Below are 17,104 nucleotides of genomic sequence, written 5' to 3'. Positions count from 1 at the left end.
TGAAATGCAGGTTTTTTAACATCTTCACCACTGGTTCCTAGTGCCGAAGGGAAGAAAACGAGAGAGACAGAAATTAGCTGTCTCCAGGGTCTAACAATCCCCAAGGCGAGCATAACTATTCAGCTGCTTTGCTGACATGCCCGTTGATTCATGCTGCTCTGCTTTCCTTCTTAAACTTTTCCTAACTCTCACTGTCGCACCAGACTGTGGGTTTGACTCTGTTATGTTGCGGGTATGGGTTTAACTCATGATCTGCCTCATTCTGCTTTGCAACAAGAAGAGATCTGCTTTTCTTTTCAAGTGTTCTGTGGTTGTTTTTAATAAGACACAAATTACATATGAAAGATGTTCCCTCCCACAGCATGAAGTAGCAGGGTGAATGTTTGGAAAAGTCAGCACTTCCTGTACCAACCTTACGTTTCATCAGACATCTCACATTGCAGCAGTGCGAAAAGGCCCAGGCCTACTTAGCTGAGATATAATGTAATTACAGCATCAGGTATCCGTAATAATATTTTCTGTTTGATTGCAGGGGATGGAGTAACTGAATTTAGATTGAGGGGCGGGGTCGTGTCAGCTTGGTAGGTCTTCATCTGCCAGCAGCTAGTTCAGTTTATAATGAATCTGGTTGTATTCTTCCTATGTCTGTAGTAGCGTGATAAAGTGAGGGTGCATCTACACTCCATGCTTATTTCAGAATAAGCGATTCCAGAAGAAATACTCCAAAACAGCTTACAGGAAACTCCCGAGATGTGATTGCCTGAACTGCGACTCCCCTGCACTCGACAACCATTTTTGTAAGTGTGGAAGGGGCCTAAAACCCCCGACTTATGTCCTCAGCCTGCACTTACGACAGCGCACGGCGCCTATCGTAAATGAGGGTTCGAGTTACAGCGCCCCCGACTTGCAATGCTTCCCCAAGAACCGATCGTGTCGCAAGTCGGAGGCCTTGAGTATTTCAAAATAGTGCATCTATGCTATTAGTCCGAGGCAGGCTCCCCTAATGTGGATGTGCTACCTCGATATAAAGCCCCAAGAGGCACTGGGGAGTAATTACTTGGAACAGGCTGGGGAGGAGTGATTTCGAAATAGCAGCAGTGGAGCGTCCACACTACCACTATTTCGATATCTCTATTTCAGAACAGGCGTTATTCCAGCCAGGCTCACAGCAACACATCCATGAGAAGCACCAGAGCGCCAAGGGGCAGCTCTGGCTCCATGTTGCAGAGTGCTGTGGTGTCCCGAGTGAGGGCAATCAGAGCGCACAGAGACAAAATGCTTTGCTGTCCCTCATCGAGGTAAGCAAGCAAGCAAGCAGGGAAACCTGAGAACCGGCTGTCCGGGGGGGGGGGGTCCGTTCAAGCACAGGCCTCAGATAGCCTCAGGCAGCAGCCACACAAAGGAACTCCTGACCTGATGCCCTGCTGGACCTGGTTCCGGCCGGCCTTTTAGAGCAAATGCGATTCAGAGTCCACTCAGTGTGGACGCGCTATTTCGAAATGCATTTTGTGTGTAGACGTGTTATTCCGAAATAAGCTATTTCGAATGAACTATTTCGAAATAAGCTATTTCAAAATAACGCCTTAGTGTAGACATACCCTTAGTTCTCAACTTCTAGCCCTTGTCTGAGGGTTACCCTTTGCTAGGCCTACCCAGGGGAGCTGACAGTCTGTGCCGACCACTGGGCAGGGGTAGGGAGGCTCCATGCTCCCAGAAGGGGCGGGGCCTCAGACAGAAGGGGTGGGGCTTGGGGCAACCAGCTCTCTATGCCACCTGGAGTGTTGCCCTCCCTTCTCACCCTCAGAGCCACGTGAAGTGTGTGGCATGATGCTCCATAAGTGATTTAAAGGCCTGAGGGTTTGGCCTCCCCTACCCCATCAGCAGGCCTGGTCCTATCTATATCAGTTTAGACTGGGGAGTAGTTAAAGACGCATAGGATAGGCGTCTTTGAAAATACCAGTAGTAAGGCTACTGAAAAAACAGATGCCTTTTCCACAGCTCATCCCAATTTCACAACTTTTGTTGCAATTTAGGACACAATGGGGACATTTCCCAGGGAACAGAAATGCCAAATATGGTTTTTTAGATGACATTGGAAAGGGGGAGGAATATAAAATGTGATGTTATAAAAGTTCAAATGAAATCAAACAAAACCAAGTGGAAACAAAACTTTTTAACATTATGGACAAAACATATTTTAACATCCTTCCATCAGAAACGTAGACACCGTCTCACAAAATGTTTTGTTCTAGTGAAACTGCACTGACTGAAAACCGTTCCATTTCATGGGTTTTTTTAAACCAGCTCTACCTGATGTTACTCTTCAAAGGTTACCACTGAGAACTATTCAAATGAGAACCTCTGAATTTAAGCCTCTCCAAAACTCAGCGATCTGTGTTTATTCAGTCCTATTACAGAGTGAGAATTGCAGAGAAATTCATAGTTTAACACCTCCCCCCACAAAATCTAAGGTGTGTTTGGATTCAGTGGCTGAAGCTCTCTCTGAATTAAAACTTTTTAATGCTCCCGGTTTAATGAGAGCCGATTAATTTCCAGGCCACCTGACTTTGCAGAGTCACTGATGGTGCAGATGTAAGGAAAGGGGAGCTATCTGAGGAGAGAGGGAAGCCCACATATTTTGTAATTTTTCTCTCTGAAGAAATCAGCAAGATCTTGAGCACAGAAAGAAGTGGAGGCAAGAGGATGAAGGGTTTGAAGAGTGAGTCAAACGTGGCAAAAAAGGTGTCTGGCAGGCATGAGCTCCAAAGAAGTTGGAGAAGTAGAGTTGTTCAGCTAGGAAAGTGGCAGATTGAATCTACAGACTCAGATGTAATATGGTCTGTGAAGACATGCCTCAGATTTGCCTGCCCTTGCTAATGAAAATGGGTGAAAAGCTGCGCCGAGCTGAGGGTGCTCGAAAGGGGCTGAAAATAACAGCAAAAGGAGTTAAAATGAGATGAGACCTACACAGAAAACAACCTCAGAGGAGCAACGCTGCAGACTTAACCTGAAGCCCTGCAAAGAGAGGGAAATCTCCGGGATACTTGTTGTTGGAGCATGTTTTACTACGTGTTTGTACAGCATCCAGCACAATGGGATCCTAAACCCGCTGAGCTCTCTGGCACTACAGCAATCTAGATATTTAATAATAATACACTGTACGGTCTCTTGAATGGGCTGGACTTAAGGGGCTTGCTGGAAAGCAGCTCGCATTCCCTGTTCACCTCCTTGGCTGCAAATCATTTTAGTGCGTCGCTCAAGGAATGCCACAGCTCTCAGATTACAGCCAAAGCCCATGATATCACCCATCAGCCTCACTGGTGTGTCTGAGCTTGGAGGGGGTGGGTCCTGGGAGGGGTTTGCTTGGATAAGTCCAGTGAAATTTGCCAGGAAGAAGCAGCACCAGGATTTCTGCAGCACATTTCTCTGGCTGCAGGATATTTTCGTAAGCGGGGAGGACCTCTCCAACGGCGCTCGGCTCAGAAGAGGAACTTCAGTGCAGAGAGAGAAGAAACAGAGGTCACTTCTGCACCAAAGCATCTCCCGGTAAGAGCAATCCTGCTGCATTGCAATCCAAAGAGGGGCATTTATATTACAGCAGCAATGTCAGACTAATGTGTGTGGGTAATGTTTAGTGTGTTGAGGTTCTGACAGCCTGCTTAAACCAACCCCCTGCCCAGCCTGCTTCCTGGCTGAAAGTCGACCTCGCTCTTCAGCGCTCTTTGAACATCTTTTATTTCACTCCAATTCATCTGAGGAAGTGGGTTTCGGCCACGAAAGCTCCTGATTCTATCTGTTTTGGTTAGTCTCTAAGGTGCCACAGGACCACTCGTTATTCTCTATCTTCAGTCGGTTATTCAGCATCTACATCTAGAAAAGGCGGGCAAAGGGGTGGAGAGAACTAGTGAAACAGATCTCCTTGTATTCCTTTGGCGGCTTTTTTTTTTTTTCCTACAGATTTTCTCTGCTGGTTGGCAGAGACGGTTTGTGGTCAGGTAAAATGTTCTCTCCTGCTCACTTGCAGGAATGAGCTGGGGCTGACCTAATGAAGTGGAAATGCCATGTTACTAAATACCTGCAAGCCGAGACAGCGTAGATGCTGTCACAAAGTTAACCTGTGCCTGATTGAGTCTAGAAAGCTAGAGTCCACCGTAATAAACTCGGTGTAAATGTCACAGATCGGAGACATCAGGAGCCATGTAAATTCTCTTGCCCGAATAAACAATTCTCAAGAGGTAACTTTTAAAAGTCAATGTGCCCCGGCCAGGGATGGTGTGAATCAGAAACAGATTTATTTTTATCAGAGGAAATTTTCTTTTTGTTGTGCTAAGATTTGGTTGACTCCAATGCTCTGCCCCTGAAGCAAGTTTGTCTTTGCACCAAACTGTTCTTTCTTTAGAGGTTCTTTAGTGCTTTTTATCTGCAACAGTGTCCCAGTAGGTTTCAGGAGTATCATGAGAGAGAATTGTAGAGCGATACCTAGAGATGAACCCAGCTGCACAGCTAAATACAACCTAACAAAGCTTCAGCGCCGATACCTCTGACGAGCGCTTTCTAGAATGAATGCGGCTTTTATGTCGCCCTTGTGCTGAGGGTGTTAGAGAAGCAGACGGTTCTCTTTTCAGATGAGGGCTACCACTTAGCTGAAAACAACAGGTGGCACTATCTGCAGCACTGGAGGGGAACCTGAGATCTATTGAGAGGCGAGCTTGAAGCTAAACCTGCCTTGGTTACCTGGGAGTATAGGGAAAAAACCAGTTAGCATCCCAGGTGCGAATCCATTCATAAAGACAGTGTCGTGCTCTTTTCAAACATCTGCTCGGTAGAAACTGAAAATAATTTGCTTTAGGGTTTGCACTCATCGGTTTAATTGCACCCACTTTATGACACCCACATAGTGTCTCCTGAGTTGGATGCTGCAGGGCTCTTACAAATCAGACAATGCAAACATTGGCACGAGCTGCTGTTACAGTAGAAAATCTAAGCATCTTTTTCGACCGTACGTTTGGTCGCTCAGTGTTAAGTGAACTTTGAAAACACACAAGAGAAAGGGGCTTTGGGGTTGTTGTTTTTTACATAAGCGATAACATTTGAGAGAGTCAAGTGGAGAGAATAGTGTAACAAGGTGACTTTTTAAGATTCACATATGATAGAGACCCAATTTTGAACCTTTCCATCACTGGCACTTCTCAACTACCAGCAAATAAGATAAACTTAAAAAACAACAAATAGTCTGGTAGCACTTTATAGACGAAGAAAACATGTAGATGGTATCATGAGCTTTTGTGGGCACAGCCCACTTCTTCAGATGACCAGAGTTTAGGTTGTGCGGACCCAAAATAAATAGGGGAGAAGGGAGAGAGGAGAAGGGAAAAAAAGGAAGGAGGTGGGAAACAAAGAGCAGAGGGTATGAAAACATCAAAGGGAAAAACAAATAGGCAGAACTGGTAACCTATAAGCACCTAAAGACTGGATAGCTAAAAGCAGATAAGGATCATCGGATATCAATAAGAGAGGAAGGGTACTAACATAAGAATCTACAGAGACAAAGAGCTGTTGACACTTTCATTGAATGTTAGGTTGATAATGTCCCGCTATGTCTGGAGGAGGTTCAAAGCCCTGTGCAGCGGTCTTGGTCAAACTGGACAAGCTAAGCAGAGGCTGTCCGGGTTAGTACTACCAAGGAAACCCAACTGCAGCCGAAAGTTGTCTTAATTAGTCAGCCGCATTCCACCTCCGTGACACTCCCGTCCCCCTCTGTGGATAAATGGTCAGTGTTGGCTGCTGGCGGTGCTGTCTTTTCCATGATGAAATAAGACTGATGACTTGTGGTCATCAAAGTTTCCTAGAAATTGCAAGTTGTTACCCTCTAGGTTCCATTCCATACCTACGTTCTCCTTCCAGGTTCCTATTTAAACCATTATTCATTCTTATCCTCAACTTCTTTTTTTTTTTGTTTGGATGGTGTTGCTGTACACCATGACACACCTGCCACGTTCCACCCTAGAGTTGGCTACTCTCCAGCAAGGGGCCGCATTATTGCACAGTCCATCTCTCAGTTTCTTTCTAAAGCATTTAGGGTGGAAGGTGCAACTGTGCATAAGTGTGAAACACTGTAGAAATGGGGAGGAAGGTGTATATGGTACCACCAATGATCAGTTGGATCCAGGGTTGGGAAAAGATAGATTGGTGTGTAAAAATCTACAGTCTGCAAATAGCCAGTGGCACAGTAAACATGGAAAGCATCTATTAAAAAAATTAAAAAGCAGAGCAAGTCCCAGACAGTAAAGTGGAGTGCATTTTAGAGAGATATTATATATCAACTCCCTGCATGTGACACACATAGGACTTTATATCTTTGTCCATTGGTATAAAACAGAGTTGTTGACTCGAGTCCCATGACTTGAACTTAAGTCCGACTTAAGTCGCCTAGGTGACTTGACTTGAGACTCAACTCGGGTTCATTGTTTGTGACTTAAGACCGACTTATGACTTGGTGAAAAAATTGTCCGAAAATGCCGATATTGATGGCTTGTACCAAAGTGACTTGACATTTTTTAAATTAAAACTTGATATTCGACTTGGGACTTGACTCGAAAGTGACTTTAGGGACTCGAGACTCTATGTGCTTATTAAGTGGAGCAATCTCCAGACTAGGGTCTTCAAAAGAGAGGTAGGGTCTGACTCCCATTGAGTTTGGGTGGGACTTGGGTTCCCAATTCCCTTAGGCTTCATGCAAAACCCAGCCCGCATGCCCATCCATGGTAAGGGTTGTTCCATGTTACATCAAGGGAAGACCAAAGCCAAAAAGTGACACCAGATAGATGTCCACATAATGGAAAACCAGATAGGGCTATGCCTCTACAGATTCACCATTCCAGCTCTCTGGCTGCATTGTGAGTGATAGTTCAGGTACTTTTAGGCTGAATCAGCATTATGCAGGCATTTTCCTTTTTTTTTTTAAAGCTGGCACTGAAAGTTTGCTAGCATTCCACAAAACCACTTCAGAGCATGTCTGCATGCACACACATGTTCTATTGCGATGAATCCAAGCATGCTAGCTGTGGATTTCATTGCATTCCCCCATGATAGCCTCTTATTCATTATGTGTCAATCACATGCCATTAAAGAATGGAGTGCTGAACTGGGACTCAGGAGACCGGAGCACTGATCCCAGCAGGTCTGCTGGGGGAGCACAGGCACGTCACATTCCCTTGTTGTGCCTCGGTTATTCTATCTGTACAATGGGGATAATGACACTACCTTTCTTTATAAAGCATTTTGAGATCTATTGATACACACCGCTGTGTTAGGCAGTATTATAATAACCTTACTATATATTTTAGAAAAGTGTCTGTCTGTCCATCTGTGGGTCCGTTTGTTCAAGAACACCTCCAAAACAGTAAGAGATAGGACTACCGCATTTGGGATGCAGCTTACTCTTATCATATCTTAAAGCAAGGTCAGGGTTTGGTTGTGCCAGGACAATAGGATGCAATTGTTTCTCATAGCATAGAAAGGGAAGTAGTTATACTACAGGAAGTAATTATACTACAAAATACTGGCAGGAAGTAATTATACTTCAAAATGACCACAGGGAGACAGCAAGGGGCCAGAAATGGAGACCCAGGCAGCTATAACCCTATTGGGTCAGCAGGGGGCAGGAGTGGAGAAAGGGACAGCTATCTGCTCTGTATTTCAGAAAGTTTGTCTGTTTGTGTGTCTGTCTGTCTGTCCCCAGCCAGGGGTCATGCATCCCTCTCCCATCTGTAACTGCAGTGGTCATGCAGAGGCACTTCTCACCTGGCTCCAAACTGCTGCAGTGAGAGGGGGCTGGTCCTCTCTCCCCTGGGACAGCCTGAGTACTGAACCCCCCAGCCCCAACCCCATCGCAGGACAACTATTTAAATGAAGAAAAACAAAACTTTTTTGACTTAAGGACCTGAGCAATGCTGAGTAAATCTTCTAGTAATAAACAAAAAAAGAAACCAGTTCGTGGTTCAAGTTGTCACTGCTTCTGTTAAAACAAATAAGGAGTCTGGGCAGACTAATTGTCCTGGGCTGTGTCTAGACTGGCCAGTTTTTCCGGAAAATCAGCCGCTTTTCCAGAAAAACTTGCCAGCTGTCTACACTGGCCGCTTGAATTTCCGCAAAAGCACTGACTTCCTACTGTAAGAAATCAGGGCTTTTTGCGGAAATACTATGCTGCTCCTGTTCAGGCAAAAGACCCTTTTGTGCAAAACTTTTGTGCAAAAGGGCGAGTGTAGACAGCTGAGATTTGTTTTCTGCAAAAAAGCCCCTATCGCGAAAATGGCGAGCGGGGCTTTTTTGCGCAAAAGCGCATCTAGATTGGCCACAGATGCTTTTCCGCAAAAAGTGCTTCTGCGGAAAAGCGTCCGTGCCAATCTAGATGCGCTTTTCGGAAAATGCTTTTAACGGAAAACTTTTCCATTAAAAGCATTTCTGGAAAATCATGCCAGTCTAGACGTGAAGTTTAAGAAACCGTAAGACAGTTTTTTTTAACTTGCACTAAGTAATTAGAATAACATTGGGTTCCAAATGTAAGTTCTGCTTAATCGTTTCCTCTGTGAATTAGAAGGGTCGGGTACAAATGCCACGTTGGCTGCTAGAGTTACTCAGACTGATACAGTACTGTCCATTTAGTCACCAAGTCCTGTGAGAGAGCCAAGCATCCGGGAGCTGGAGAAAGTCAGTCCTGCTGTAATGGGGAGGCTGTTGCTCTCTATGCATCAGCCTCCTTCCTCGCCAAGCAGATTGGAGAGGTGAGAAAAATGAAGATCAGTTGCCAAAATAAAACACACCTGAGAAATTGCAGCTGCCAGGGTGGGGAAGGGGCTTGACTGGTGTCTCTGTGTTCACAGATCATTATTTCTTTCTACTTAGCTGCAAAGAAGAATTTTAAAAAGGTCACTGGAGAGTGAACGGGAATTCAGTGAAGTGTGAGAGAGAGAAAGGAGAGAGCTTTGATTCTACCGATACCATGGTGCTATTCTTGGTATCTTTCCATACTTCCATCCCCCCTTTCAGGCCAGGTATATTACACAAACAGAATTAGGGAATTCAAATATAATTAGAAAAGCGAATAACTACCATGTTACTATCGAAACCAACCCGTGCAACTACAGTTCCCAGAAATTAGTATTAGCAGGAGCATTAGGAGGAGCATTGCCAGCAGATCTAGGAAAGTGATTAGCCTCCTTTATTTGGCTCTAGTGAGGCCACATCTGAAGTATTGTGTCCAGTTCTGGGCCCCACATTACAGAAAGGATGTGGATGCACTAGAGGGGGTCCACTGGAGGGCAGCCAAAATGATTAGGGGGCTGGAGCACATGACCTACAAGTTGCAGCTGAAGGATCTGGGCTTGTTTAGTCTGCAGAAGAGAAAAGTGAGGGGGGATTTGATAGCAGGGTTCCAAAGAGAGGCTCTTCTCAGTGGTGGCAGATGGCAGAACGAGGAGCAATGTTTCCCAGTTGCGGGAGGGAGATCTAGGATGGATATTAGGAAAAACTATTTCCCAAGGAGGGTGGTGAAGTCTAGACTGCAGGCTTCTTTCCGAAGAAGCTTTTCTGGAAGAGATCTTCCGGAAAAACTTCTTATGAAAGAGAGCGTCTACACAGCAAAAGTGCAACAAAAAAGCGGCGTGCTTTTTCAAAAGACAGTGTCCACATTGGTTGGACGTTGTCTCACATTTCAGTTGTGATTACTGTGGACGGAGTGGCCACCAGGGCACCTGTGCTTTTTCCTGGAGACCTCTTCTTTTGAAAAAACACTCTCTTCCGCATCCACACACGCCTTTTTCCAAAAAAGCTTTTTCAGAAAAAGGCTTCTTCCTTGTAGAATGAGGTTTACCACCTTCGGAAAAACCCCTCCGTTACACAATCGCAATGTGGGCGTAAGTATTGTTTTTCTGGAAAAATGGCCGTTTTTCTGGAAAAACTCTGCAGTGTAGACATACCTTGGGATGGGTTCACTAGGGAGGGGGTGGAATCTCCATCATCCCAGCTTGAGAAAGCCCTGGCCGGGTTGGTTTAGTTGGGATTGGTCCTGCTTTGAGCCGGGGGCTGGACTTGATGACTCCTGAGGTCTCTTCCAGCCCTGGGGTTCTATGATTCTGTTCCATGCATCTGATGAAGTGGGTCTTTGCCCACGAAAGTTTATGCTCCAATACATCTGTTAGTCTATAACCGGAGTTCCCAACCTTTTTCAGTCCCTATTCTCCCTTGGCTTTTAGTAAACCTTTCTGTACCCCCTATTCAAAATGAAAGGAAATCAATTCTAGACTCTAGAATCCACAACTTTTTTCACTAACGCTACGGGTGCATCTAGACTGGCAAGATTTTGCGCAAAAGCGGTTGCTTTTACGCAAAAACTTGCCGCCTGTCTACACTGGCCACGAGAATTTGCGCAAGAGCACTGACGTTCTAATGTATGAAATCAGTGATTCTTGTGCAAATACTCTGATGCTCCCGCTCAGGGATAATCCCTCTTGCGCTAAAATGGCCATTGGAGCTTTCTTACACAAGAGAGCGTCTAGACTGGCACAGATGCTTTTGCGCAAAAAAATGTCTTTTACGCAAAAGCATCCGTGCCAGTGTAGATGCTCTTTTGCGCAACTACTTTTAACGGAAAAACTTTTCCGGTAAAAGTACTTGCGCAAAATCATGCCAGTCTAGATGCAGCCTACTACTTTTGGAATATTTCAATTAGAATAATCTAGTTATTTACCAAATATTCCCCATATGCCCTTGACAAGCTTCTCATACCCCCTGGGGGTACGCGTACCCCAGGTTGGGAACCCCTGGTCTATAAGGTGCTACAGGACTCCTTGTCATTTTTGTTCTATGAATGTTACTATTCCCACGCAGTGTCTGAGTGAGTTTTGATATCCTGTGCTTCTCACCCCACCTTCCCCCTTCTTCAGGCTCTTCAGGTAGGTAATTTTGGAGGCAAATAGCAGTGGCTATCACAGCATATCTGAAGGGCGTGCTGGTACAGTGTGGATTCATGGACCAATAGAATTTCCCTGGAGAGTAGAGGTTGGTGAGTCGGCTGGCTAGGCCTATTGCTCTTTTAAATCAGCATTTTTAACCACCAGAGCTTCTTTTTTCTGATCTGGAGTCTAAGGCCGAGTGAGAGAACAACCCAGGCTTCTTTCTTGTTGGTTGTTAAAAGTTGTCTGTTGTAAATACATTTATCCCACTAGCTGCTCTCTTCTGGCAGAGTGCTGGGCTCTGTCTGGTGTCTGTGGATACATGTTTCATTGAGTCGGGGTTTTTTTTTTATAGTTACCTAACACATGAATGTGGAGCGGAAGCCAGAAAGCTTTTTGTAATTATGTGACGGTTCTCTGCTCCTTGCCAAGCGAGATCCCAAGACAAGTGAAGTCAGATGGTGCTTGTGCCGGAGAACTGCACGATCTCTTGCCAGAGGTAGCCGGGTTAGTCGGTTTCAGCAGAAACAACAAGGAATCCGGTGGAACCTTAGGGTATATCCACACTTGCCCCCTTAGGATATGTCCACACTTGCCCCCTAGTTCGAACTAGGGAGGCAAATGAAGCATACCGAAGTTGCTAATGAAGTGCGGGATTGAAATATCCCGCGCTTGATTAGCATATTCGTGGACGGTCGCCATTTTAAAAAGCCGGTAGCCCGAATTAACTCGCCACATGTAGACACGGTAGTCCAATCCAAAACCCTTCTATGTTAAGTTATTCCTCCTCAGTGCCTCCTGGGGCTTTAAATCGAGATAGTAGACATCTTGAATCCTGTGTACAGATGTGGTCTCCTCACCTCAAAAAAGATATTTTGGCTTTGGAAAGGGTTCATAAAAGGACAACTAAATTGATTAGGGGTTTGGAACGGGTCCCATATGAGGGGAGGGTTAAAGTGACTGGGACTTTTCAGTTTGGAAAAGAGGAGACTGAGGGGGGGATATGATAGAGGTCTATAAAATCATGAGTGGTGTGGAGAGGGAGGATAAAGAAAAGTTATTTATTAGTTCCCATAATAGACGAACTAGAGGACACCAAATGAAATTAATGGGTAGCAGGTTTAAAACTAATAAAAGAAAGTTCTTCACACAGCATGTAGTCAACCTGTGGAACTCCTTGCCAGAGGAGGCTGTGAAGGCTAGGACTATAATAGAGTTTAAAGAGAAGCTAGATAATTTCATGGAGGTTAGGTCCATAAAAGGCTATTAGCCAGGGGATAAAATGGTGTCCCTGGCCTCTGTTTGTCAGAGGCTGGAGAGGGATGGCAGGAGACAAATCACTTGATCATTGTCTTCGGTCCACCCTCTCTGGGGCACCTGGTGCTGGCCACTGTCGGCAGACAGGATACTGGGCTAGATGGACCTTTGGTCTGACCCAGTATGGCCATTCTTATGTTCTTATGACTACATTAGGGAAACCTGCCTCGGACTAATTTTGAGGCTTCCCTGCAGTGTAGACGTGCTATTTCAAAAGAAGCTGTTTCAGAATAACTATTCCGGAATAGCTTATTTTGAAATAAGCATGCAATGTACATGTAGCCCTTGAATACAAAGGGACTCTAATTTGATTTAAGGTGGCTATTGAAATAATTGATGATTATTAGTAGTAGTATCCGTATTATTCCAGAGGAAAGGTGGTATATTTGCAGCAAGCAGACGCAGATATTTCTGGTCATGTATGAGCCACTTTCCTGTTTGTATGACCAGCAACTTTTTAAAAGGGATTCCTGATGACAGCCAATGAGCTCGGTAGAGTTTGTAGCAGGATTTTGCAGTGGCCAATAATATGTTTGCTTCTCCTACTGAATTATCTGAAGAAATTAAAGCACAAGAGGATGGTGAAGACAAAGAGTAATACTTTTGCTCCGAGCCTTGTGCGTTCATCTGTCCCTTTCTATGACTTGATCCAATTTTCCCTGTGCCTAGGCCTCTTTGCCATCTTTTGGGACCACACAGACCTTGCATAGACTGGCCCAACCCCCGTGCTAGCTGTCTGTATTGGTGACTCTCCTTCCCTGTGTTTTGGCGGCTGTCAGGGAATGCTGCTGCTTTGGGGAGCTTTTTCCCACTGCTCTCTGGCATTGCTTCATTTGGAAACTATTCAGCCGCGCGCCTCCCCGTGTATTCCCAGACTGCTCCACGTGCGGGTTGCATGAATGACAATGTGGAATAGCGGCGGGCTGGGGCAGGAAATGAGCTGACATTTGGTTCACCACCATGCCTGGCTCATGTTTCTTTCATTAAACGGGAAATAGCTCTTCCTACCTTCAGTGAACAATATCGGCAGCTTCACTCTCTCCGCGTGAGCTGAAGTAGTTCGACCACTGGACTTCGATCCAGTGCAGCAGTTTTCAGACTTTTTTTCCTCACGACCCAATTGAAGACATTTTTTATTTCGAGGACGAGCTTCACGGGGGGGCCAGGAATGAGGGGTTTGGGTGCAGGAGGGGGCTCAGGGTTGGGGGCAGGGCATTGGGGTTCCAGGTTGGGCATGGGCTCCCCTCCAGCCACTCAGTCAGCAGAGCAGTGGGGATTCTGAGACGGCTTCCCGCCGGTCCTGGCACCTCAGACCGTGCTGTGCCCTGGAAGCAGCCAATAGCAGGTCTAAGTCCTGGGCAGAGGGACGCAAGTGGCTGTGCCCGCTGCTTTCACACGTGGGCACCGTCCTCCCCAGCTCCCATTGGCTGGAAACCAGCCAATGGGAGTGTGGAGCTGGTGCTCAGGGAAAGGACAGTGTTTGAAACTCTGTGGACCCCTGCCTAGGAGCTGGACCCATTGCTGGTCACTTCTGGGGTGCAGCAAGGTCCGTGGCACCAGGATGGGCAGGAAGCTGCCTTAGCACCCCCACTAGTCACCAGATCTCCCTACAGCAGGGTTTCCCAATTGGTGCTCCGTGGAACCCCAGGGTTCCGCAAAGCGAAAGTAAGAGTTCCGCAAGAATGTGGCATTGCCCCGCCCCCTTTTAAAGAGACCAAGTATTTTGCAGGGGTTTTTTTTTTTTTTAATTTTTTTCTTTTTTTTTTTTTTTTTTTTTGCTTGCCAGATTTTACTCTGGGAACCCTTGGGGTTCCTTGAAATTATTTTAAGCTGAAATGGGTTCCGTGGCCAAATAAAATCCGGAAACACTGCCCTACAGCAAAGCCACCCAGCACCTGGCATTCCACGGTCCAGTACTGGGTCATGCCCTGTACTTTGAAAACCAACCACTGCTCTAGCTGACTTGTCTGATGGCTGAAGTTCAATTCTAACATTAGCAGGAGGCCAGAGAATATCATTCAAACACATTAAAAATGATTCCCGCGCATGGCAGCGGATACTCATTCTGTATCAATGGACCCAGACGTGCAGTCATGGAAATATTATTGGGAATCAGGAAAACTCACACTGGAATGTAAATATGCCGCTCTTGACCACGTTATTCTGTCGCTTCCCCTCTATTTTTCCATCATGTAAAGGGTGAATTTAGCTTTTTATTTTTAAGGTAGCTTTGTTTGTATGGCTGCTGTTCGGGGAGTGAATAGGTTAGTGTGCTCGGCTCATTTTCATTGCAGCTCTGCTAACAGTTGTTTTGAGATTGGAGCTGGCTAGAGGTTAAGAACTTAGTTTCACTCCCACTGCTAAGGTTTTGACATTTGTTTCCATTGCACCGTGGAACAAATCCAAGACTGTTTTTTCCCCCAAAAAATATTTTTCACTAAAACACCAGAAGGGAGCAACTTGGACATATAAATATCCATTGTGATCATGCCTTACATAGGTGGTGGGTATGATGGGCAGGGGGAGGCGTTGCCTTTCCAAACCTCCATCCTGGCCCTGACCACTCTCCACCCCCAGAAAGCCTCTTGCAAGGCATACTGGAAGCGGAGTGTTGCTACCCCCAAGTGCCTGCCTTCCCCGCACTCTGGGCCAGGGATGCTGGGTCCGTGTGCCCTCATTCCACCCCATGGTGCTGTGAGGGAGGTGGCTTGGCTCCTGTGGGGGGGGGGCCTGGGAAGAAGGGGTGGGGCCTGGGAAGAAGGGGTGGGGCCTGAAAAGAAGGGGTGGGGACTGGGAAGAAGGGGCGGGGCCTGGGAAGGAGTGGGGCCTGAAAAGAAGGGGTGGGGCCTGGGAAGAAGGGGCGGGGCTAGAGTCTTGCCTCCCCAAGCCCTAGTTTCACTCACCACCCATGATGTCTTACCGCTGACACTGAGTTTTCTTTCCTTTCAGCCAGCCCACACGGCATCCTACCTGCACTGACCGCCAGCTGTTAAAGAGAAGAGCTGGCTCGGAGAGGGGCTGAAAATGGGAAGATTTCTGGGTGTCAGCCATTACCACTGCTTCCTCGTGCTGTTCTTCATCACTTCTCTGAGCCCCGTGGGCCTAGCCCAGTATGAATACTGGCCCTATTATTCTGGCTACCCTGAGCCACCCCAGCCAGAATACCATGCCCCCCAGCTGCCCCCCAACGTCCCCAAGATTCAACTGCGGTTCTCTGGCCACAAGCGGAAGCACAACGAAGGGCGGCTGGAGGTGCTCTATAACGGAGAGTGGGGCACGGTGTGTGACGACGACTTCTCCATCCACGCCGCCAACGTGGCCTGCAAGGAGATGGGCTACATGGAGGCCGTGTCCTGGGTGTCCGGCGCCAAGTATGGAAAGGGAGAAGGTAACGTGGTTGGGTCTCCAAGGCCCAGCTGGTGTTTACTTTCACTTCGTTCTTCTTGGCCCCCCCGGTGCAGGCCCATGTTGTGGGGCGGCTTCCAGTGGTAAATCCTAGGGCTGGAGCAGATCTCAGGAGTCATCAAGTCCAACCTCCTGCCCAAGGCAGGACCAACCCAACTCAATCAACCCAGCCAGGACTTTGTCACGTTGCAACCTAAACATCTCTAGGGATGGAGATTCCACCCCCTTCCTAGGAAACCTATCCCAGAGCTTCTCCACCCTCCTAGGGTATGTCTATACTTGCCCCCTAGTTCGAACTAGGGATACAAATGCAGGCACTCGAAATTGCTAATGAAGCGGGGATTTAAATATCCCGTGCTTCATTAGCATGATCTCGCCAGCGCACTAGTTCGAATCACAGCTAATTCGAAAGTGAAAGTGTGTGCCGGGACGCGTTAGTTCGAACCAAACCCCCTGGTTCGAACTAACATTACTCTTTATTTTGCAAATGTAGACATACCCCTAGGGAAATTAAAAACAAACAAACCCCAAGCAAACAGGGACTTAAACCTGGATCACTTTAGTCTCAGGGCAGTGCCTGAACCGCTGGACCATCTTGCCTTGCTGACCAAGAAATATTAAATGAATTTAAGGACTTGTCTATGTGAATGCTTCATTCATGGCCAGTTGGGGTGTAAAGTTGCTCCACTCTGGCCTTTTGCACACTTAGGATACGTCTACACTGCGGTGCTATTTCGGGATACTTCTGGTATCCCGAAATAGCTATTCCGTGTCTTTTAAACAAGCCCGTTATTTCGAAATAGCTTTTGAAATAACAGGCTCGCTATTCCGGCGTCCCTGCAAACCTCGTTCTACAAGGATTAAGGGATGTTTCGGACTAGCGCTCTATTTCAAAATTTGGCACTGTGTAGACCATAATTCGAGTGTATTTTGAAATACACTCGAAATAAGCTACACTATTTGTGTCACTCAAATTGCATAACGTATTTCGAGCTTTGGGTGCAGTGTAGACTCACCTTTATTGTCCATGTAGACCCTGGTGCCATGTGCTAACAGTTCACTACTGTGCTTTAATCCGCTCCTGTTTCACGCTACGGAGCTGGTAGTGTGCAGTAGCCGGGTCCGGGAGGGAGCTTGGATCACAGCAGAGCAGAGTCGAGCAGAATGACTTCTCGTATCTTGCTCACAACACTCCTGTTCATGCAGCCCAGAGTCACGTTTGCTTTTTTTGCAACAGCGTCACACTGTTGACTCATGCTTAGCTTGTGGTCCACTAGGACACCTACGTTTTGGTGTCAGAAGGGGAGGGTGGAGCAGTGAAGTTTGAGAGCCTGTAAGGGACTGTCTGAAGGGCGGCAGCAGACTGAAATTTTGCCGAGGGCAGCAGTTTGTCTTGAGTGGCTTCTGGACTAGGCTGTGAGCCCCTCCCT

General features: G+C 46.6%; 1 protein-coding gene across 1 annotated transcript in view; it reads left to right on the top strand.

Annotated features, from left to right (window-relative positions):
* Positions 1-3,375: 3,375 nt before the first annotated feature.
* LOXL2 (lysyl oxidase like 2) overlaps positions 3,376-17,104 on the top strand; it is an 89,896-nt gene continuing 76,167 nt past the window's right edge. The window contains exons 1-2 of the mRNA XM_075910805.2: positions 3,376-3,546; positions 15,219-15,657. Coding sequence (XP_075766920.1) covers positions 15,294-15,657 — 364 coding nt within the window. The 5' untranslated portion in view covers positions 3,376-3,546; positions 15,219-15,293. The remainder of the gene's footprint in view (positions 3,547-15,218; positions 15,658-17,104) is intronic.

Source organism: Pelodiscus sinensis, chromosome 28 (genome assembly GCF_052426305.1).
Source record: "Pelodiscus sinensis isolate ZL-2025 chromosome 28, ASM5242630v1, whole genome shotgun sequence".
Taxonomy (NCBI): Eukaryota; Metazoa; Chordata; order Testudines; family Trionychidae; genus Pelodiscus; species Pelodiscus sinensis.
Note: the sequence above shows the minus strand (reverse complement) of the source record. Positions and strands in the feature narration are given on the sequence as shown.